This window comes from Saccopteryx leptura, chromosome 3, assembly GCF_036850995.1.
Source record: "Saccopteryx leptura isolate mSacLep1 chromosome 3, mSacLep1_pri_phased_curated, whole genome shotgun sequence".
Classification (NCBI taxonomy): domain Eukaryota; kingdom Metazoa; phylum Chordata; class Mammalia; order Chiroptera; family Emballonuridae; genus Saccopteryx; species Saccopteryx leptura.
In genome coordinates, this window is record NC_089505.1 from 284027404 (window position 1) to 284050588 (window position 23185).

Below are 23185 nucleotides of genomic sequence, written 5' to 3' on the forward strand. Positions count from 1 at the left end.
TTCTTAGAACTGCAAGAAAACTCTAAGTATGTTTAATATTATAAAACATTTACATAGATTTAAATAAATAAAAGAACAAATTTAAAATTAACTAGATAGCATTATATAAAATTGGATACACTTACTATTTAATATATAAAGCCTACTTGGGTCCCAAAAGAGGTAAAATAAGATTTGCTTTTTAAAAGCAAATTGCCCTTATAGATTTTTTTAAAAAGAAAAATTACATTCAATTTTGTGGAAACTTATCAATTATTTAGGGTATTATAAAATATTTGTAATAAACTGAAGCAAGCATATATTCAAATTTTTCTGTTTGCAAAGCATAGTAATCAAATTCTGTCTCCAAATACCTTATGGGTGGCAGCTGCAGAACCGGGTCCCTGTCTTACTCCAGAAACCATGGATAAACCACTGCAACTAGGTGCTCTATGGTGTCCTGAAAGCCCTGTGGGTCCAGCTTTCATAACTGTTTTTGAGCGAGGCAGTGAGTTACTAGCATGCGTTAAGGGATCTTTTCTTTTTGGAACTGCTCCACTTTCTATTAAAAAAATAGTAAAATCATTGTGGTTAGAAAAATGTGGTTAAACATTGTAAAAATAATAATAAAGACCAGTACAGATTTGCAAAAATAAGCTAATTTTTTTTAACTTTAGCCAATATTTCAAAGTAAGAATTCAGTCAGAATATAGAGTAGGGTGTTCATAGAGGTTGCCATTAGGGGGACGAGATTATGATTATTTAGTTTTTCCCTTTTCTGATATATATTTTAATTTTCTTTTAAAGAGTATGTATTTGTAATAAGAAGTAACAACTTTAATTGTCAGGCAGGAGGAGCATATAAAAAAGTTACCAAGCGTCCTGGCCAGTTGGCTCAGCGGTAGAGCCAGTGTGTGGTAGTTCCAGGTTCAATTCCCGGTCAGGGCACACAGGAGAAGCGCCCATCTGCTTCTCCACCCCTCCCCCTCTCCTTCCCCTCTCTCTCTTCCCCTCCCGTAGCCAAGGTTCCACTGAAGCAAAGTTGGCCCGGGCGCTGAGGATGGCTCCATGGCTTCTGCCTCAGGCCCTAGAATGGCTCTGGTTGCAACGGAGCAAGGCCCCAAATGGGCAGAGCATCGCCCCCTGGTGGGCATGCCGGGTGGATCCCAGTGGGGCGCATGTGGGAGTCTGTCTGACTGCCTCTCCACTTCTAACTTTGGAAAAATACACACACACACACAAAAAGTTACCAAGCAAATAAAGTTGCCAAATAATTGAGAAAGAAAATCCAGTATAGGCAATAGGACTAGGTTATATAGAGGAGAAAAAATAGCACTGCATTACCTTGATTCCAAACTTTTAAGATTACAAAACAGTAGGAAAGTCCATGGCCTGGGACCACCAAAATTTTTTTAAATAATCAATTTTTTTTTAAGATTTTATTTCTTGATTTTACAGGGCGGGGGGAGCGAGAAGTATTGACTCATAGTTATTCATTTTAGTTGTTCATTGCTTACTTATGGTATGTGCCTTGACCAGGCAAGCCCAGGGTTTTGAACTGGCGACCTCAAAGTTCCAGGTCGTTGCTCTATCCACTGTGCCACCATATGCCAGGCAAAAAAATCAATTTTTAATGTAAAAGGTATAAGATGTAGTTTTTAATGAGCTACGTATTTTATGTGCTATATTTTACATACATAAATAAATATGTATAGAATACCTTCGATTAAGTCTAAAAGATTGCCTGACTTATCTATAGCTCTCTTCTACATAAACAGGCTTTTAAATGTTCAAATATCACTGCTTCCAAATATTTTTATATACAGTGTCTACTGTGAAGACAAATGTTTAATTAGTCAGCAAATAAATTCAGTGGCCTAGAGAAAAGACAAAAGTATTCAAATCCGCCTGACCAGGCAGTGGTGCAGTGGATACAGCATTGGACTGGGATGCGGAAGGACCCAGGTTCGAGACCTCAAGGTCGCCAGCTTGAGCGCGGGCTCATCTGGCTTGAGCAAAAAGCTCATCAGCTTGGACCCAAGGTCGCTGGCTCCAGCAAGGAGTTACTCGGTCTGCTGAAGGCCCCCGGTCAAAGCACATATGAGAAAGCAATCAATGAACAACTAAGGTGTTGCAACAAAAAACTGATGATTGATGCTTCTCATCTCTCTCCATTCCTGTCTGTCTGTCCCTATCTATCCCTCTCTCTGACTCTTTCTGTCCCTGTAAAAAAAAAAAAAAAAAAAAAAGTCATCAAATCCCTTAATATGGTTTAAGAAAACTCAAAAGTAGAAACTTCAGAGTAGACTAAGGCGATCAAGAAATTTGATTACATTTATTTACAAATAAATTTAAACTTCTGAATCATATATTCAAGGAATAATGGATAGTGACCTTAAGGGTAAAATCAGGAAAGCAATCCAGAAAAGAAAATGACAATAAGCAAAAATGTAAACAAAAGCAAAGATGTGAATAAAAGCAAGATCAGTCTGGGTAAAGATAAATATTCATTTCAGAGGGAAAAAAAGGAAACAGAATTTCTTCAGACAGAAACATACAGTCCTAAGGATAGAAAATGGATAGAAATTTCCACAGGGAAATTTGACAATGACAGCAGTCTGACTTTTCATAAATAAGTAACAAAGGTTAGTCAGCATTATGTTCAAAAAGGTGTTAACCTACAAAAAATCTATATCTAGGTGACTTACCACATAAGAATGAGGGTATTTTCAGACATTAGAAAGACTAAGAGAGTTTATGATCCACAAATCTACATTAAAAAAAACTACTAAAAGAGGTTTATTTTGTTAAAAAGCAAATAAACACAGAGAACTGAGCTGTCTGGGAAAGCAGCCAGAGGCCAGAAGAGGACTTAGTGGAGGAGAGGCAGTGGCCATTGCTGAACAAACACTTTAAAGAAGCATGCAGATGTCCTGTCTGCCCGACTTATCTTGAAAACCCCGTGAACCTGAAATGTGGATATGTCTGCTGCCTCCAGTGCAGTGGATCACTTGCATCACTCTGTCCAGTGATGAATCCTAGTGAAGAAGCTGTGTGCCCTTTCTGTTCTGATTTCTTAGAAGAATTCTGGACAACAGCTCCAAAAAACAACTGGGCAGGTTGGTTTCAAAGGTAAAGGAGTTAGCGCCCCAGTTAAGAAGTATTCTTCAGGTGAAACCACAGATGCAGAAGTTCCAAGTGGATATGACCTTGGATGTTGACACAGCCAACAAACTACCTCATCATTTTTGAGGACCTAAGGCAGTGTCTGCTGTAGGTGTTTCAAAGAGAAGTGAAGGGCCAGTGCCGAGATTCAACTATACAATTTGTGTCCTGGGCTCCCCTCAGTTCCCCTCTGGTTGCCATTTACTGGGAGGTGGAGGTGGGAAAAAGTGAGGAATGGGTTGTGGGTGTTTGCAAAGAATCTGTTCATCGACAAGGGGTAATTCTACTGTCTTCATAATTTGGCTCCTGGACTGTGAGTTCAAGAAACAGAGATGTCGCCTGACCAGGCAGTGGCGCAGTGGATAGAGCGTCAGACTGGGATGCAGAAGGACCCAGGTTTGAGACCCCAAAATTGCCAGCTTGAGCGCAGGTTCATCTGGCTTAAAAAAAAAAAAAAAAAAAAAGCTTACCAGCTTGGACCCAAGGTCACTGGCTCAAGCAAGGGGTTACTCAGTCTACTGAAAACCCGTGGTCAAGGCACACATGAGAAAGCAATCAATGAACAACTAAGGTGGTGCAACAAAAAACTGATAATTGATGCTTCTCATCTCTCTCCGTTCCTGTCTGTCTGTCCCTATCTATTCCTCTCTCTGACTTTCTCTCTGTCCCTATAAAAAAAAAAGAAACAGAGATGTCTTCTCAGCCAGCACCATGCCTTTGACTGTTCTTATAATTAGTCCCTGAATATACTGAGGAGGGATTTTTTCTGGATATGAATATGGGGACCATTTCCTTTTATCACACTGGTGATAGATCCCATATTTTTACATTCCCTACAATTTCTGTTGCAGAGCAACTGCATCCATTTTTACCTGCTGCTAATCTGATTAAGGATAATTAAGGTTTTTTGAGACTCTGTCTAGTGATAAATCCAGGCATTGCCAGTTACTACAGTGATTCCCAGGCAAGGACAATGAACCTGACAACAGACGCATTTACAGACACTTCCTGTGTGTTAAGAGCCACAGCTAGGAACTTTTCTGCTTGTTACATGTATGTCACAAAAGTGTAGCAGAAAAATATGGACCAGTTCATGATAATAAACACAAGTTATTATATTAGAAGTTACTTTTCCAATATTAAGTATCATGATTATTTCCTTTGGGACTTGTTTATATTTCTGTCTAATTAATATGTTCAGAACTTTCAGATCTATTTCCAAGTGTTTTCTATTTTCTGAAAAATTAACTTAGTGTGCAATGGAAGTTAAAAACTAAATAAAAATTTGATGTGAAAAAAAGGAAATAAAACACAGAAAGGAGTAAAAAATTGTAATATTGGCCCTGGCTAGTTGGCTCAGTGGTAGAGCATTGGTCTGGCATGTGGAAGTCCTGGGTTCAATCCTGGTCAGGGCACACAGGAGAGTGACCATCTGCTTCTCCACCTTTTTCGCTTCTCTCTCTCTATCTCTCTCTCTTCCCCTCCCACAGCCATGGATCAACTGGTTTGAGCGCATTAGCCCCGGGCACTAAGGATGGCTCTGTGGGGCCTCTGCCTCAGGTGCTAAAAATAGCTCAGTTGTGAGCATGGCCTCAGATGGGCAAAGCATCAGCCCTCAACAGAGGTTGCCAGGTAGATCCCAGTCGGGTCGCATGAGGGAGTCTATCTGCCCCCTCCTCTCACTTGGAAAAGAAGAAGAAAAAAAACAAACTATAATATAATATTAGAGAACAAGAAAAATCACAAAATCTGTGAGGAGGAAATACTAAAAAAAAAGGAAATACAATAGAATATTCTATTTGGTCTGGGAAAACAATATTTACTAAGTCTTAATAATATTAAATATAATTTTTAAATATAACTAAAAGTAGCAATATATCTCTATCTATATCTTGGAGATAATGAGTGGCATAGAATTAAACCTTCTTCAACCTGAATAAGAAGTCAGTAAATATCAAAAACTGATAAATCGGGAATAGTTTTAAGTAGTACAATTTGATGAGTTTAAAAAATGTATATAATGATGAAACCACCACAAAAATCCAGATATAAAATGTTGGAAGTTTCCTTGTATCTATTTGTACTTCATCCCTCTTACTGTCCCTGGACCTAGGCAAACTGCTTTCTGACAACAGAGGAATCATCTGATTTAGGAATTCCTATTGATCTAGGATCATGATAACTGAATCTTTCATTTGACATCTCCAATTTGCTGTGAGGCTATCTAGCAAATTTTTATTTCAGTGATTGTACTTCTCAACTCTAGAATTTCCATTATTTTTATTGTGTAATTTATATTATCTACTGAGATTGCAGGTTTATTAAGTGATGGCATTTTTTTTTTTTTTACATCTTTGAATATATTTATAAATGCTGTTTTGACATCTGTGTCTGCTAAATTCAACATTTGGGTCTAGTTAACAGTTCTACTGACTGATTTTTTTTGAGTACGGTCACACTTCCCTCTTTCTTTGCATGTCTGGTAATTTTGAGTAGAAAATTGAACACTGAAGTAATATGTAGACTTTAGCAAACTATTTCTTAAGATAGATAAATAAACCCCGAATAGCCAAAGCAATCCTAAAGAAAAAGAATGAAGCTGGGGGCATTTCAATACCTGACTTCAAACTATATTATAGGGCCACGACAATCAAAACAGCATGGTATTGGCAGAAAAATAGACACTCAGACCAATGGAACAGAATAGAAAGTCCAGAAATAAAACCACATATATATAGTCAAATAATTTTTGATAAAGGGGCCAACAACACACAATGGAGAAAAGAAAGCCTCTTCAATAAATGGTGCTGGGAAAACTGGAAAGCCACATGCAAAAGAATGAAACTGGACTACAGTCTCTCCCCCTGTACAAAAATTAACTCAAAATGGATCAAAGATCTAAACATAAGACCTGAAACAATTAAGTACATAGAAGAAGACATAGGTACTCAACTCAGGGACCTGGGTTTTAAAGAGCATTTTATGAATTTGACTCCAATGGCAAGAGAAGTGAAGGCAAAAATTAATGAATGGGACTACATCAGACTAAGAAGTTTTTGCTCAGCAAGAGAAACTGATAACAAAATAAACAGAAAGCCAACTAAATGGGAAATGATTTTTTCAAACGACAGCTCAGATAAGGGCCTAATATCCAAAATATACAAAGAACTCATAAAACTCAACAACAAACAAACAAACAATCCAATAAAAAAATGGGAAGAGGATATGAATAGACACTTCTCCCAGGAAGAAATACAAATGGCCAACAGATATATGAAAAGATGCTCATCTTCTTTAGCTATTAGAGAAATGCAAATCAAAACGGCAATGAGATACCACCTCACACCTGTGCGATTAGCTGTTATTAGCAAGTCAGGTAACAGCAAATGTTGGAGAGGCTGTGGAGAAAAAGGAACCCTCATCCACTGTTGGTGGGAATGTAAAGTAGTACAACCACTATGGAAGAAAGTATGGTGGTTCCTCAAAAAACTGAAAATAGAACTACCTTATGACCCAGCAATCCCTCTACTGGGTATATATCCCAAAAACTCAGAAACATTGATACGTAAAGACACATGCAGCCCCATGTTTATTGCAGCATTGTTCACAGTGGCCAGGACATGGAAACAACCAAAAAGCCCATCAATAGATGACTGGATAAAGAAGATGTGGCACATATACACTATGGAATACTACTCAGCCATAAGAAATGATGACATCGGAACATTTACAGCAAAATGGTGGGATCTTGATAACATGATATGAAGCGAAATAAGTAAATCAGAAAAAAACAGGAACTGTATTATTCCATACGTAGGTGGGACATAAAAGTGAAACTAAGAGACATTTATAAGAGTGTGGTGGTTACGGGGGGGAGGGGGGAATGGGAGAGGGATAGGGGGTGGGGAGGGGCACAAAGAAAACAAGATAGAAGGTGACAGAGGACAATCTGACTTTGGGTGGTGGGTATGCAACATAATTGAACGACAAGATAACCTGGACTTGTTATCTTTGAATATATGTATCCTGATTTATTGATGTCACCCCATTAAAAAAATAAAATTATATAAAAAAAAAAAAAAAAAAAAAAAAAAGATAGATAAATAACTCATCCAAGTAGAATCACAGAATGTTTCAGAAGTGGGCAATAACAATTCACTAGGCTTGAGTGAGCCAGCTCATTCACTAGTATCAAACACCAGTGCTGCATAGATTAGATGTAAAGTCAGTATGACCCCCAACCAGAAAACAGAATTAATAGAAGAGATAGCTCACTGGGTATTTGAAGTAAAGATAGTTTGTTTCTTTAATGAGTCCCAGAAAGTTGCTTTTTAAAAATTTTTGCTCGGCAGAAAATAAAATGGGATCATGCCCGTGAATGAAGTAGAAGAGAATCAAAATAACAACAGGAAGGCATATAAGCTCTTGCGGGCTAGAAAATTTCTGCTGTTTATCCTGGTAGGATTATTAGTCTCAAATTTGTATTTTGGAAGCTTAACTATTTATATGTGGTGCATTCTTAAATTTCTTTGTTTTTTCAAAAAGTTCCCTATGAAAATGTCAGCATTTCACAGCCATTCTAAGAGAAAAAGGCAAAATATTTATCTCTATACTTGAAATGGTATTTTAAATCAGGCACAGGAAGAACTGAGAAAAGGAATATAGCTATTGACGTGGGGCTCTGTACTGAAAGACCAAATCTAAGTAAAACTATTTATGATTATTATTTTTTTTAAATTTTGTTAGTTTATATTGTTCACTAGACTCTACATATAAGTGAGATTGTATGATATTTGTCTTTCTTTGACTGGCTTATTTCACTTAGTGTAATACTCTCCAGGTCCAGTCTAAGTGAGAACTCTTCAAGGACTAGCTGAACCCATAGAAAAAGATTTTGTTAATGACTAACTATCTCTGTCATTCATAGAAATTCACTTGCACTAACTCTTCTCTATTGAAATCTTAAAAGTTTTGTATTATATATGAATAAAAGAAGGCAGTGGTCTTATGGTTTAAGATTTTTTTGTGGTTTTTTGGCTAAAATGTAAATAAAGTAATATTTATGACAATAAAATTTAAGCCTTGGGCATAAAACTAATCTTGAAAAGTCACCAATAAAACTGTCCAAGATGTCAGAGAACCTTGGAAATGAAGATTCTCCCACCCACCCAAACAAACAAAAAAACCCATTTAATGTTATAAGAGTTCATACCCAAAAGTTCATGGAAACAAATTTAACAAATAATAAATAACAGTATTCTAATATTTCTCCTCACTATGTGATCTCAGCTTCAAATTTTTTCTAACAGATACTACAATAAAACATTCATGTATAATATTGAAAACTGATATGCAATAAAAATTGACATATAATAAAGAAAAATGAAAATATCTCTTAAACAAGAACACTCCATAAAAATATGATTTAGTTATTCATGAAAAAAAGAAACACAAAAGCTGAAAATAAAAGCAAAAGAATATTTTAAATTTAGAAAAATGAACCTTCATATTTTATCATTTCAAAAATTAGAGGTGGCAAAACATGCAACTAAAGCATATTGAAAATGGTTAGACCTTATTTGTCACATGTTTATACACTATAAATGATAGGGATACTGTATTTTCAACATAGCCCTGTGCAAACAAAAACCAATCAAAACTATCAGTATAAAATCAAATCCACATTATCAGGTTAAATGAGACTTTACTTTGCATGCAAGCTTTATTATTTTACATGTTAGTTAACCTAAACCCACCTGACTGAAGATGTCCATTGCGGCATGTCAAATTAGTACTGTCATTATAGACATCTGTTTGTGACTTGGAAAATTGTAAAACTGGTTGCAGCTTCTCTATGCAACAGACAGGAGTAAGAAAGAACAAAATAAAAAGAAAAAATACATAATGAAAAAAGGTACATGTAAAAATAAAAAATGATTCAAGGTGTTACAAGTTGTTACATGATAAAGGGTTTTGCATTTATATAAAATTATTCTAAAAATATAATTAGAAAAACTCAGACATTAAAATAGCAGAAAATAACAAATAAGTGGCTATGTTAAAAACACACCTTATTCAGGTTTCGTAACCTGAGGCAGGTTCCATGTAACTATTACCACCAGCAAATATTTTCTGAATCTAGTATGTCCAAGTCATTATGTAGAAAGAACAGCACAGATATAAAAAAGTAAATACAGTCTCTTCCATCCAGATATTCTTTTTTTTTCTTCCAATATTTATTGATTTCAGCAAGAGAGGAAGGGAGAAAGAGAGAGACACAGGAACATCGAACTCTCCCTGTATGTGCCCTGATCCAGGACCAAACCAGCAACCTCCATGCTTCGGGAAGAATCGTATTCTATTTTCATTTTTATTTATTTATTTATTTATTTATTTATTTATTTATTTATTTATTTTAGAGAGAGAGAGAGAGAGAGAGAGAAAGGGAGAGAGCAGGAAAGAGACAGGAAAATCTGTTTCTGTATGTGCCCTGATCAGGGATCAAACCAGCAACCTGTGCTTCAGGGCTACCATCCAAATACTTATTAAATATGATTGGCAACTTACAACACAGATTTGTTTTTAAAAAGATTATATAGGCCTGGCCAATTGCTCAGTAGATAAAGTGTCATCCTGGAGTACCAAAGTTGCAGGTCTGAACCCTGGTCAGGGCACATACAAGAAGTAACCAATAGGCACACAACTGAATGGAACTAAGTGGAATAATGAATTGATGCTTCCCCCTCCCTCTCTCTTTCTTACTCCTCTCTCTCCCTTCCTCTGTCCCTCTCTCAAAATCAATTTTTAAAAAGACTGTATAAGCCTGACCAGGCAGTGGCGCAGTGGATAGAGCGTCAGACTGGGAAGCGGAAGACCCAGGTTCGAGACCCTGAGGTCGCCAGCTTGAGCGCGGGCTCATCTGGTTTGAGCAAGAGCTCACCAGCTTGAACCCAAGGTCGATGGCTCCAGCAAGGGGTTGCTCGGTCTGCTGAAGGCCCACGGTCAAGGCACATATGAGAAAGCAATCAACGAACAACTAAGGTGTTGAAACGCGCAATGAAAAACTAATGATTGATGCTTCTCATCTCTCTCCGTTCCCGTCTGTCTGTCCCTGTCTATCCCTCTCTCTGACTCTCTCTGTCTCTGTAAAAAATAAATAAATAAAATTAAAAAAAAAAAAAAAAAAGACTGTATAACACAAAATAAAGAGAACATTAAAAACGCTTTACAGAAAAAGTGGGCTGTGAGTTGGCTAGGATTTGAAAACCTAAAAAGAATAGACATTTCAGGAAAGAGGAACAGCACTTAAAATGACACAAAAGGAAACTATAAGTAGTGTTTAAAAAATATATTCAGCTAGCTCAATGTATTATATGTCAAGCAAAAGATAAAGGCAATAAAGCAGAATGGAAGAAGCATACTTCAGAATTGTGTGTACAAATACCCTACCATTTATTTGTACACACTTGTTTACAGTAGTCGCCACCTTATCTGCAGGGAAAATGGTCCAAGACCCCCAGTGGATCCCTGAAACCACAGATAGTACAGAACCCTATATATACTATGCTTTTTCCTATACATACATACCTAAATAAAGTTTAATTTATAAATTGGCACAGTAACAGATTAGCGACAATAACTAATAAAATAAAACAATTATAATATTGTAATTAAAATTATGTGAATATGTTATCTTTCTGGTAACTGATCTGATAACTAAAATGGCTACCAAATAACTAATAGACAGGTAGCATATACCATGTAGATATGCAGACAAATGGATGATTCATGTCCTGGGTGGGACAGAGTGAGAATATGTGAGATTTCATCTTGCTACTCAGGACAGCATGTAATTTAATTATACACTGTTTATTTCTGGAATTTTCCATTTAATATTTTTGGACTGCAGTTGACCGTGGGTAACTGAAACTATAGGAAGCAAAACCATGGACAAGGGGGACTACTACTGTACACAAAAATTATTTCTAAAAAGGAACCAGAGAAACTGGTGACAGCAGCTGCCTCTGGGGAAGGGAAATGACAAACACCCTGATTAATCACTTACTCACTAGAATAAACTTGCTTTAGCTTCAGTTTTCTGAGGTTCTCAAGGATTAAATAATATACATAAAGCACCTACTCTATGCCTCATTCACAATAGGGCCTCAATTTTTACCACATTAATATTGTTGAAACATTCCAAGTTGTCATAACTGAGTCTTCTTTAATACTAGAAAGCCAATGAATACACACAAAAATATAGCATATATATACTAACTCTCCTAAACTTCCATTTCTAAGGACAGACAAGCAGGCGCCATGCTTGGTTTATGGTACACCACACATGCCTTTGGGACAGGTTAAATAGCAGCTACCCTTTTTGCACAAAGCACAAAGTACTGCACAGCTTTTGTATCCTAGAACTGCCTGATACAATATACCTTGAGCTGGGGTGTTTTTTTTGTTGTTGTTAGTTAACAGGTAGGTCATCTGATTTTTCTCAATGATACTACTGTTCAAATCACCATACTGAGAAAGAAACCATTTGTGTTGGCAAAAGATATAAATTAGAAAAAACACTGATTTGTAAATGTCTTCTTTATCAATTAACACTCTCTTCAATGAAAGGTAATAAAAGTTCACATAAACATTCATTATACAGTAAAAATAAACAGAAATTAAATCTTTAGTTATGATAACTAATAACTAAAAATAAAAAGCCCTAGGACTCTTTTTTTTATGTGTAGAGTTTAGTTTTATATGCATGGAAAAATAAACATACAAAATAGCAGTACACTTAGCATGAACCTGCTCCTATTCATTTTTTTTTTTTTTTTGCTCCTATTCATTTTTGTTGAAGAATGTAAACTTAGTTTAATGGTCCTTTTTAGAATAATTAACATTGTATAATCAATAACTTAAAACAGTCACCTTGCTTCTTGATTCTCCTCACATGCAATCCCCATACAATCATCTACTTAAAAGGAAAATCTTACCATATAGCTGTTCTGCTAAAAACCTCTTAGCAGTCACCCACTGCCCGTAGATTAGCCCTCAGGCTCCTTTATATAACAAAGCTATCCATGTAATCCAAACTTCACATCTCTACCAGGCACTCTTCCCTACTCATACTGTTTCTTGCCCGAGTCTTTGTTCATGCTGTTATTTCTTCCTGAACCAGCTTTCTCCCAAACATTATTTTAAAACTTTTACTTATCATTTTATTTTTATTTAATTTTATTGATTTGAGAGGGAGAGAGAGAGAGAGAGAGAAGGGAGGAGAGAGATGAGAAGCATCAACTTGTAGTTGCTTCATTTTAGTTGTTCATTGATTGCTTTTCATATATGCCCTGACCAGGGAGGGGCTCAAGCAGAGCCAGTGACCTTGGGCTTTAAGCCAGCAACCTTTGAACTCAAGGCAGTGACCTCAGGGTGTTGAACCAGGGACCTCAGCATCCAGGGTCGATGCTCTATCCATTGCGCCACCACCGGTCAGGTAAAAAACTTTTACCTTTTTAAATCTCTTTAGGCTTCACTTCTTCCAGGAAGATTTCTTAAACATCTATTTCCCCGCCCCTACAAAATATCTGTATACTCCATCATGCAGTGACATGATTTACCTATTTGCTTCCCCCACTATATCCTGAGAGCCTTAAAGAGAGGAACATCTGGCCTGACCTGTGGTGGCACAGTGGATAAAGCGTTGACCTGGAAATGCTGAGGTCGCCGGTTCAAAACCCTGGGCTTGCCTGGTCAAGGCACATATGTGAGTTGATGCTTCCAGCTCCTCCCCACCTTCTCTCTCTCTTTCTCTCCTCTCTCTCTCCCTCCCTCTCTGTCTCTCTCTTTCCCTTTCTCTCTCTCCTCTCTAAAATGAATAAATAAAAAATTAAAAAAAAAAAAGAAAGAGAGGAACATCTAATCCAAACTATCAGTAAATCCGTTTGCTCAACCTACAAATATAATCAGATACAACTAATTGTTGCTATTTCTCCTGGTATGACCCTGGTCCAAGCCTCTATTTTTCTCCTAGCTTACTACAACAGTGGTCCTACTTGCTCTCAGTGGTTATACCATTAGAACCTACATGCACCACAGTAGCCAGAGGGACCCTTCTAAAATTTGTCAGATTATGTCATTCCTTTCCTAAAAATCCTTGTAACTTCTCCCCACTCCCCAGATGGTAAAAGCTCAAATCTTTAGAATGATTTATAAGGCCCTGCATATTGTGACAAGCCCACCTTGATTAGTCCTCTAACCTCAGGTCTACCATACTCTCCTTGCTGGGGCACACTGGCATCTTTGTTGCTTTTTAAACTTATCAGGTGTGCTTTCTTAAGGCTTTGCATCAGCTCTTATGTCTCTCTGCACCCTTCTTTTTTCAGATACCTGCATGGCTAATTCATGTCAACTTCTCAAAGAGGCATACCCTGACCATCCTATTTAAAACTAAAAATCCAAACCACCTCCCGTCCACCCATAACCTCCCTGTGTTTTACTTTTTATTTTTTCCAAATATTTATCACCTTCTAATACAGTATATAATTATTTTTATGTTTAATGCCTTCTGTCAGCCTTCCCCTGCTGAAATATACACTCTGTGAAGGAGAAATCCTTGTCTACTATCCTAAGTGCCTAGAATATGGTAAGTACCCAAAAAATATTTACTGAGTTAATAAATTCAGTTTATATTCCTATACTGGGAGAGTAAGGACTTAATGAATGAACACTGAATGAAGCTAAATTTGGGGGGGGGGGGGATAGGGTAACCACAAGCTGCCATGTATACCAAGAGGCTGATGCCAAAATTATCTTTCTTCTATAGCAGGTTTTACAGTTAAGCTTTGCTCTAAGGTTCACTGTCACTAAATTCAAGATAAAGTAGTCTCTCCCCTTATCCGCAGTTTCACTTTCCAGTTTCAGTTAACCATGATCAACTGAGCTCTGAAAATATTAAATGGAAAATTCTGGAAATAAACAATTCATAAGTTTTTAATTGTGCACAGTTCTGAGTAGTGATAAAATCTCGCATCAACTTGCTCCATCCTGATAGGGACATGAATCATCCCTTTGTCCAAAACATCTAAGCTGTATATGCTACCTATCCCTTAGGTCATTTAGTAGCCCTCTTGATGAACAGATCAACAGTTGAGGTACTGCAGTGCTTGTGTTCAAGTAACTTATTTTACTTAATAATGGCCCCAAGGGGCAAGAGTAGTGACGCTGGCAATTCAGATATGCCAGAGAACCCTTAAAGTGCCTCCTTGAAAGGAAAAGGAGAGTACAGTCCAATAAAATATTTTGAGAGATCACATTAACATACCTTTTATTACAGTATACTGTTATAATTGTTTATTAGATTTTGCTGTTAATCTATTACTGTGATTAATTTTTAAATTAAACTTTATCATAAGTGCATATGCATAGGAAAAAAATAGTTTAGATAGGGTTTGGTACTATCTGCAGTTTCAGGCATCCACTGGGGATCTTGGAAGGTATCCCCTGTGAATAAGGGGGGACTTCTATATATAATATGATTTCGTCCAGGCCCTGGCCGGTTGGCTCAGTGGTAGAGCGTCGGCCTGGCATGCAGGAGTCCCAGGTTCGATTCCCGGCCAGGGTACACAGGAGAAGCGCCCATCTACTTCTCCACCCCTCCCCCTCTCCTTCCTCTCTGTCTCTCTCTTCCCCTCCCGCAGCCAAGGCTCCACTGAAGCAAAGATGGCCCCGGCGCTGGGGATGGCTCTGTGGCCTCTGCCTCAGGTGCTAGAATGGCTCTGGATGCAACAGAGCGAAGCCCCAGATGGGCATAACATCGCCCTCTGGTGGGCATGCCGGGTGGATCCTGGTCGGGCGCATGCGGGAGTCTGTCTGACTGTCTCCCTGTTTCCAGCTTCGGAAAAAAGAAAAAAAAAATGATTTCATCCCAACTTTATCACAGAGACTACATCCTCTCAAACCAGTCTGTCTGGGAGCTCCCAGTATCATTCTCCATTCTAATTAGATTCCTAATCTAATTAGATTGAGCATCTCACCTCTGAAACCCCCTTTTCTAACCAGCACATAATATACAAATATGCTCTACTATGCACTTGTCCACAGCTCTTTTTTACTGTCATTGATCTATATAACCCCAATCTATCTGAGTTCTCAGAAGACAGGAATATGTTGATACATTCTATACCAGCCCCTATTTTTAAAAGTAACATATTTCACTAATGGAAACACAGCACTTTTGAGGATGACAAGACACAACATCCAAAATATTAATTTTTTAATGCCTAGCTTTTATATCAATCAAGGCTCTATATTCAACTTTCACTTTTTCAGGAAGAACAGAAGAACATATTAAAAGATACCATGGAGATGCACACAGCAAGTTAGACTACAGAAAACACTATGTGACAAAGATCTGGTTCATTGACAAATAAATTCCAAGAAAAATATATGGACTTATAAATTAAAAGAGATATACAATATGAACCTTTTTTTTAACTGGGTTGGTGGTCTTGGGGAGAGGGCTGGAGAGACAGCTGCCAATGTCCCTATGCTGACTCCTTCTCCCACACCACCCACAGGTGCCACGCATGGATCTTCTTGAGACCCTGATTTAAACAATCATAAAAAAATAGTAAGAATTGTTCAATTATAAGATACCAATTGGGTTTTATATGTAAATTATATTTAGAGCATGACCATTTATAGGGTTTTTTTAATATTAAAGGAAATGAATGGTTATTTTTAGGTGTGATAAAGGTATTTTGGTGATTTGATTTCAAAGCACCTTTATCTTTTAGAGATATGATATACTTAAAATAATATAAAAAGGTGTCAGAATTTGTTTCAAAATAGTAAGTGGGAGAAAATGGGTAGGGATATGAACAGGGGTTGGCTAACTTTTTCTGTAAAGAGCCAGGTTGTAAATATTCTTTTTTTTTTCTTTTTTTTTTTTTGTGGCAGAGACAGAGACAGTCAGAGGGACAGATAGGGACAGACAGGAAGGGAGAGAGAGGTGAAACATCAATTCTTCGTTGTGGCTCTTTAGTTGTTCATTGATTGATTTCTCATATGTGCCTTCACTGGAGGACTACAGCAGACTGAATGACCTCTTACTCGAGCCAGCGACCTTGGGCTCAAACCAGATGAGCCCACACTCAAGCTGGTGACCTCGGCATCTCGAACCTGGGTCCTCCACATCTTAGTCAGACGCTCTATTCACTGCGACACCACCTGGTCAGGCTCAAATATTTTTTTAAAACTACATCTTAAAAGTTTTTGTGGCCCTGGCCAGTTGATTCAGTTGTAGAGCGTCAGACAAGCATGTGGATGTCCCGGTTCAATTCTTGGTCAGGGCACAAAGGAGAAGCAACCACCTGCTTCTCCCCTATCCACCTCCCCTTTCTCTCTTGCTTTTTCTCTTCCCCCCCTGTAGCTATGGCTCAATTGGTTCAAGCGCATTGGCCCTGGGCACTGAGGATGGTTCCATGGAGCCTTGACCTCAGGCCCTAAAAATAGCTTGGTTATGAGCATGGCCTTAAATGAGCAAAGCATCAGCCCAGACAGGAGTTGCTGGGTGGATCCCAGTTGGGGTGCACGTGGGTGTCTGTCTATATCCCCTCATTTCACTTGGAAAAGAAGAAAAAATAAAGTTTTTGAAAATTATATGAGCTCTGTATCAACTACTCAACTGTCACTGTAGCATGAAAGCATCCAGACAACATATAAAGAAGTAAGAGTAGCTGTGGCGTATTATAGAAATGGGCAGTGAACTGAGGTGCTTGTGGGCTGTAGTTTATAAGCCCTTTGTATAGATCAGGGGTCCCCAAACTACAGCCCGCGGGCTGCATGCGGCCCCCTGAGGCCATTTATCCGGCCCCCACCGCACTTCTGGAAGGGGCACCTCTTTCATTGGTGGTCAGTGAGAGGAGCATAGTTCCCATTGAAATACTGGTCAGTTTGTTGATTTAAATTTACTTGTTCTTTATTTTAAATATTGTATTTGTTCCCGTTTTGTTTTCTTACTTTAAAATAAGATATGTGCAGTGTGCATAGGGATTTGTTCATAGTTTTTTTTATAGTCCGGCCCTCCAACGGTCTGAGGGACAGTGAACTGGCCCCCTGTGTAAAAAGTTTGGGGACCCCTGGGATAGATAAATCAAGACTGACCATGAATCGGTAATAATTAAAACTAAGTGATGGATAATTATTATTATACTCTTTTATTTTATATATTAGAGATTTTCTGTAAGTTAAGAAAAAAAGCCTAGATCACATTTTCAAGATCATTCACCTATTTCCATCTACATTAAAAGTTTCATTGAACACACATTTCAGATACATCTCATTCTAATTATAAAATTCATTGATACCTAGAAGTTGTAAACGATCCTTGGCCATAACCAAATTAGTCATCATTTTAGCTTGAAGACGTCTAGCTCTTTCACACTGTTCACCTGAAAGAAAAAAAAACAGAAAATAAAAGAACTAAAATATCTACATTTCCCTACTAATATCACTTCAAGATAAAATATTATTCCATCTAATCTCATGTGGATTCATAGTATTTATAAAAATTAGTATTATTTTCAAATACTATATTAAAAAACTTAAGTTACAGTTCCTTATGCTGGTTGCAGACCTACTGTGGTAGTCCATGAATTCTGAGACACATTTCTTCCCTGTACTTAAAAACTTTGAAATTGGGATGTGTTTTACAAACAGTGCCAATACCATCAGCCAGGCTGCAGTCAAAACACAGCCTGTCACTGCCTGTATAGGCATCACTTTGGTCACAGATAGTAACTCTGCTATTATAACTATGTCTACATAAAATAGTACAGCAAACTCTATAAGGCTTAAAATTTAAATTCTAAGTGATAAGAGAATGGGTCATAGTTTAATTGACATTGTTTTTTCTCTTAGTGGTATAAGTGAAGGCATTTTTAAAAATAACTTGTAAGTTGTTAAAAATATTTCTTTATTGATTGATTTTAGAGGGAGAGAGATGGAGGGACAGAAACATCAATCTGTTTCAGTATATGCCCTAACCAGAGATTGAACTGGCAACTTTTGTTGTATTGGGAAGATGCTCTAACCAATTGAACATCTAGCCCGGGAAAAGTAGTTTTTGATTCAGTAAAACACTGTTCTTATAGCCAACTCATTTTCTTCAAACTCTTCTATGCAACTGATAAAGAACAGGAAAGATAGTTTGTATAAAATTCATAAAGTCATGCTCATCAACTCACGAAAGGTTCAAATGCCCAACCTCCGATATTTACTTGTTCTATTCTATTCCTTGTAGGAATATGCTGTGAAGACTTGCAGAGTTAGGGTAAACAATCAGAGACAGAGAGGCACCTCAGGGTGAAAGCCCTGAGAAGACGAAAGTCCAGAGGCCTCTCTGACCCATATTGGAAACAGTGCATGCTGGAAACAGCAAAACAGCAGGATAAGATTCGGCAACAAGAAATGTTTAGGCTCTCAGAACAGAGATTAGAAGTCAGCATGTTCCTAGTCTCCTTTACTTCTTCCTCTAAAAACTTTTTCTGTCTGCTTCCTTGAGTTATTTGTACTGGCTAATAAATATCTGAGTAAGGCTGGGGGCAAGGCTTTAGTCCTTCAGTACTGACTGGGGTTGTTGCCTCCCCTCGGCCCCTTGGAGCATTTCATCTGGTCTCCAAGTAACTCATTGTTGCTGTGACAATTACTTTTTACACATGAGACCAGTTGTCAAAATAAAAGGGGACAGAAAAAACATGGAAAATATTGGATACATTGTAATTATTGGAGATTAGCTGATATAAATTATCAACCAGCCAGACAACAAACATCCACTGGGTGGACTGATCCACAAGGCTAAAATTTTTAGCATACATATTATTTTAGCTATGATAAACTGAAGTACTTTACTTATTTTAATAGTGGTACTCATGCAGTACACAATAGTCACAGCACAGTATTTAAGAATTCAGGCTCACCCTGGCTGGTTGGCACAGTGGTAGGGCGTCGGCCCGGCATGTGGATGTCCTGGGTTCAATTCCTGGTCAGGGCACACAGAAGAAGCGACCATCTGCTTCTCCAACCCTCCCCCTCTCGTTTCTCTCTCTCTCTCTCTCCCCCCTCCTCCTCCTGCTCCTCCTCCTGCTCCCCTACTGTAGCCAAGGCTTGATTAGAGCGAGTTGGCCCCAGGCATTGAGAATGGCTTCATGGCTTCTGCCCCAGGCACTAAAAAATGGCTCCAGTTGCAACACAGCAAAGGCCCCAGATAGGCAGAGCATTGCCCCCTGGTGGGCTTGCCGGGTGGCTCCCGTGGGGTTGCATGAGGGAGTCTGTCTCTGCCTCCCCCTCCTCTCACTAAATGTAAATTTAAAAAAAAAAAAAGAAAAAAAATTGAGGCTGGCCAGGCAGCTTTCAGTTGGTTAGGAAGGATCAGCCCCATGTACCAACGTTGTGGGTTCAGTCCCTGCTCAGGGCACATATAAGAATCAATCAATAATTGTATGAAAAAGTAAAACAACAAATCGATGTTTCCCTCTCTCTCTCTACCCCCTTCCTTTCTCTTTAAAATGAATTTTAAAAAAATAATAATTCAGGCTCTGCAGTTAGACTGCCTGGGTTCAAATCCTGACTCCAGCACTTGCTAGCTACAAAGCCTTAGACAAGTTACTTGACTTTTGGTACCTAAGATTATTAATATGAAAAATAACAGTCAGAGCAGCAGTCTCCAAGTGTGGTGTTGTGGTAAAAATTAAGAGATCATACATATGAAGCATGTACAATGATGCTTAGTAAGTGTGCAAGAAATGTTATCTATAAATTTAAAGACAATATTAGACTTATTTTTTTATTTGAGGTGATAGGAAAGTAAAGATAAAGAATAACTGCTTTGGTTTTAAAAAGCCAAGTATGGATCAAAATAAGACATTTACAGCTGGTATTCTAATATGTCACCAAGCAATATAATTGCAAAGGGGACCCTGTGCATTAGCCAATCCTCCCTGCCTCAATGAAGAAAGGACAGGTTTCAAAAATATGGCTAAACATAGGGCTAAAACATCACCAACAGTGGGTCCAAGAGGACATAAGTAACATACTCATTTTTGCTTTTGAGATCAGACAAGATCAGGTGAGTTCAGTTTGGTATGGCCGTAGACTATACTTGTTTTTGCAATCAAGTTTGAGCATCTCTGCTTATAACTTCCTTCTTATAACAGGTAACGACACATTAAGTGTAAGTCTATAAACATTAACGATAGCATTTTAAAAACTTTTAAATACTTTTATTAAGACAAATGGATTTAAAATCAGGGCAATAATGTGAATAACATTTGGGATGATTCCTGCCCTGGACTCTAACCAACCAAGCATTGTCCCAAAGCACAGAGGTGGCTGGTTCAATCCCCAAACAGGGCACCTACAGGAACAGTTCCAGAACTGTTCCTGTCTCTGTCTCCCTTCCTCTCTTGCCAAAATCAATAAACAATTTTTTTTTTTTAATTTGGGATAGCTCCTAAACAAATGTAAATATAACCTTACCTTGTCCTGTAACTATTACAGCTATTCCTTTTTCTAGTTCTTCAATACCTTTCTTATACCATTCCACAGCTTGCTCCTTTTGTCCTGCTTTAAAAGACAAACAATTATTTGTGTACATCAAAAGTATAAAAAATAGGGCCCTGGCCGTCTGGCTCAGTGGTAGAGTGTCGGCCTGGTGTGCAGAAGTCCCGGGTTCGATTCCCAGCCAGGGCACACAGGAGAAGCGCCCATCTGCTTCTCCACCCCTCCCCCTCTCCTTCCTCTCTGTCTCTCTCTTCCCCTCCCGCAGCGAGGCTCCATTGGAGCAGGGATGGCCCGGGCGCTGGGGATGGCTCCTTGGCCTCTGCCCCAGGCGCTAGAGTGGCTCTGGTCGCAACAGAGGGACGCCCTGGAGGGGCAGAGCATCGCCCCCTGGTGGGCAGAACGTCGCCCCCTGGTGGGCGTGCCGGGTGGATCCTGGTCGGGCACATGCAGGAGTCTGTCTGTCTCTCCCCGTTTCCAGCTTTTGAAAAATACAAAAAAAAAAGTATAAAAAATATAGTGAACATCTCCCAGAACATGTTGTTATTTGGTGATACATAAAAAAGAGAATTGTCATCAAATAAATTTGAGAAATATTACTATGACTTCTTAGTATCTATAGCATCTTAACACACGTGAATCTCCAAAAGGGGAAAATAGACTTCAATGTTTCTCAAATTTTAAGGCTGTGAGTTCTTTATTAATAATCTCATGGTATTGATGCTTATAATCACTGAAATGCTGTACTAGGGAAGGAAATTTTATTTACGGAAAACTTATTTTAAATAAGAGGTTTTTAAAATATAAACATAATAATAAGTGGAAAAGAGCACTACTGAATCTAATTGCATTCAACTCAGATGCAATATATTCATTGTTGGGTGTCTCCTTTCTAGACTTAGTTTTTATTTAACAAATAATCGCATCATGAGAATTGGTACATGAAATTATAAATGTGGTAATCAGTAACACGCTTCTATTTCCTTTGAAACAAATGACTGGTTTACAAGATTACTTTTTTTTCAAACATTTATTTTTCATATCTGTATAAACATAAGAACCTCCTGAAAGAATTATGTACCAAGCTGTTATGGTGGTTACTATTTTTCCTTTTAATTGAATTTATTGGGGTGATACTGATTAACAAAATTACTCAGGTTTTAAGTGTACGATTCTATAACACATCATCTGTACACTGTATCGTGTGTTTACCACCCCAACTCAGGTCTCCACCCATCACCACTTATACCCCCATACTCTCATTCACCTCCGCCAACACATACATTAATTCAGCATAATCTAAAAATTCAGCATAACCAAATGCATATATATCTGTAAAGTGATAACAATTAAATGCAAATTTCAGTGTTCTTTTTGCACTTTTTTTTATTAAATTTATTGGGATTATATTGGTTAATTGTCAAGTGTACAATTCTATAATAAATCATCTGTATATTGTATTGTGTGTTCATACCCATACTCTAGTCTCTCTCTGTCACGATGTATTCTTCCTTTGCCCTCTTCTACTTGCTCCTACCCCACGTCTTCTATCTGGTAATCACCACACTAATGTCTGTGTCTATGAGGTCTGTCTCTTTTTTTTTTTTTTGGAGAGGGAAGGAGGAAGGGAAAGAGATAAGAAGCATCAACTTGTTGCATCACTTTTAGTCATTCACTGATGCTTCTCCTATGTGCTTTGACCTGGGGGCTCAAGCTGAGCCAGTGACCCCTTGCTCAAGCCAGTGACCATAGGTATCAGTTTGATCATCCCACGCTCAAGCGGGCGACTTGCACTCAAACTGGCAAGCCTGAGATCAGGCCAGATGAGCCCACTCTTGATTATTAAACCAGTGACCTATGAGGTGTTTTTTTTTTCACTTAATCCCTTCACCGATTTCATCCCCCACACCATCACCCACATCTGTCAGGTCTATTCTCTTTATCTATGAGTCTGTTTCTAATTTGTTTATTTTGTTCATTAGATTCCACATAAAAGCAAAATTGTATGATATCTGTCTTTCTCTGATTGGCTATTTCACTCAGCATAACCCTCTAGGTCCATTCATACTCTCGTTAAAGGTCAATTTCTTCCTTTTCATGTTGTAGTATTCCACTGTGTAAAATTTACCATAGCATTTTTATCCACTTATCTCCTGGTGGGCACTTGCGCTGCTTCCAAATCTTGGCTATTGTAAACAGCACTGCAGTGAACATAGGGGTGCATATATTCTTTCGAATCAGTTACAGATTTTTTTGCATATATTCCCAGAAATTGAATCACTGGGTCAGAAGGCAGTTCCATTTTTTTTTTTTTTTTAATACAGGGACAGAGATAGAGTCAGAGAGAGGGATAGACAGGGACAGACAGAAAGGAACGGAGAGAGATGAGAAGCATCAATCATCAGTTTTTCGTTTTGACACCTTAGTTCATTGATTGCTTTCTCATATGTGCCTTGACTGTGGGCCTTCAGCAGACCGAGTA

At 38.1% G+C, this 23185-nt stretch overlaps 1 protein-coding gene and 1 pseudogene across 6 annotated transcripts in view; one reads left to right on the forward strand and one right to left on the reverse strand.

The window, feature by feature from the left end:
* The window catches only part of SPAST (spastin), a 75062-nt gene that overhangs the window by 33221 nt on the left and 18656 nt on the right, over nucleotides 1–23185 (reverse strand). Inside the window, exons 2-5 of one of the 6 annotated variants that reach the window (XM_066378568.1) lie at nucleotides 20683–20766; nucleotides 17514–17597; nucleotides 8901–8996; nucleotides 354–541 (exon numbers count right to left, since the gene is read on the reverse strand). In XM_066378568.1, coding sequence (XP_066234665.1) covers nucleotides 354–541; nucleotides 8901–8996; nucleotides 17514–17597; nucleotides 20683–20766 — 452 coding nt within the window. Of the gene's footprint in view, nucleotides 1–353; nucleotides 542–8900; nucleotides 8997–17513; nucleotides 17598–20682; nucleotides 20770–23185 lie in introns of all 6 variants that reach the window. The other 5 variants (XM_066378567.1, XM_066378572.1, XM_066378571.1 and 2 more) reach the window with 5 other exon arrangements.
* On the forward strand, nucleotides 579–4216 carry LOC136397448 (ret finger protein-like 4A; annotated as a pseudogene).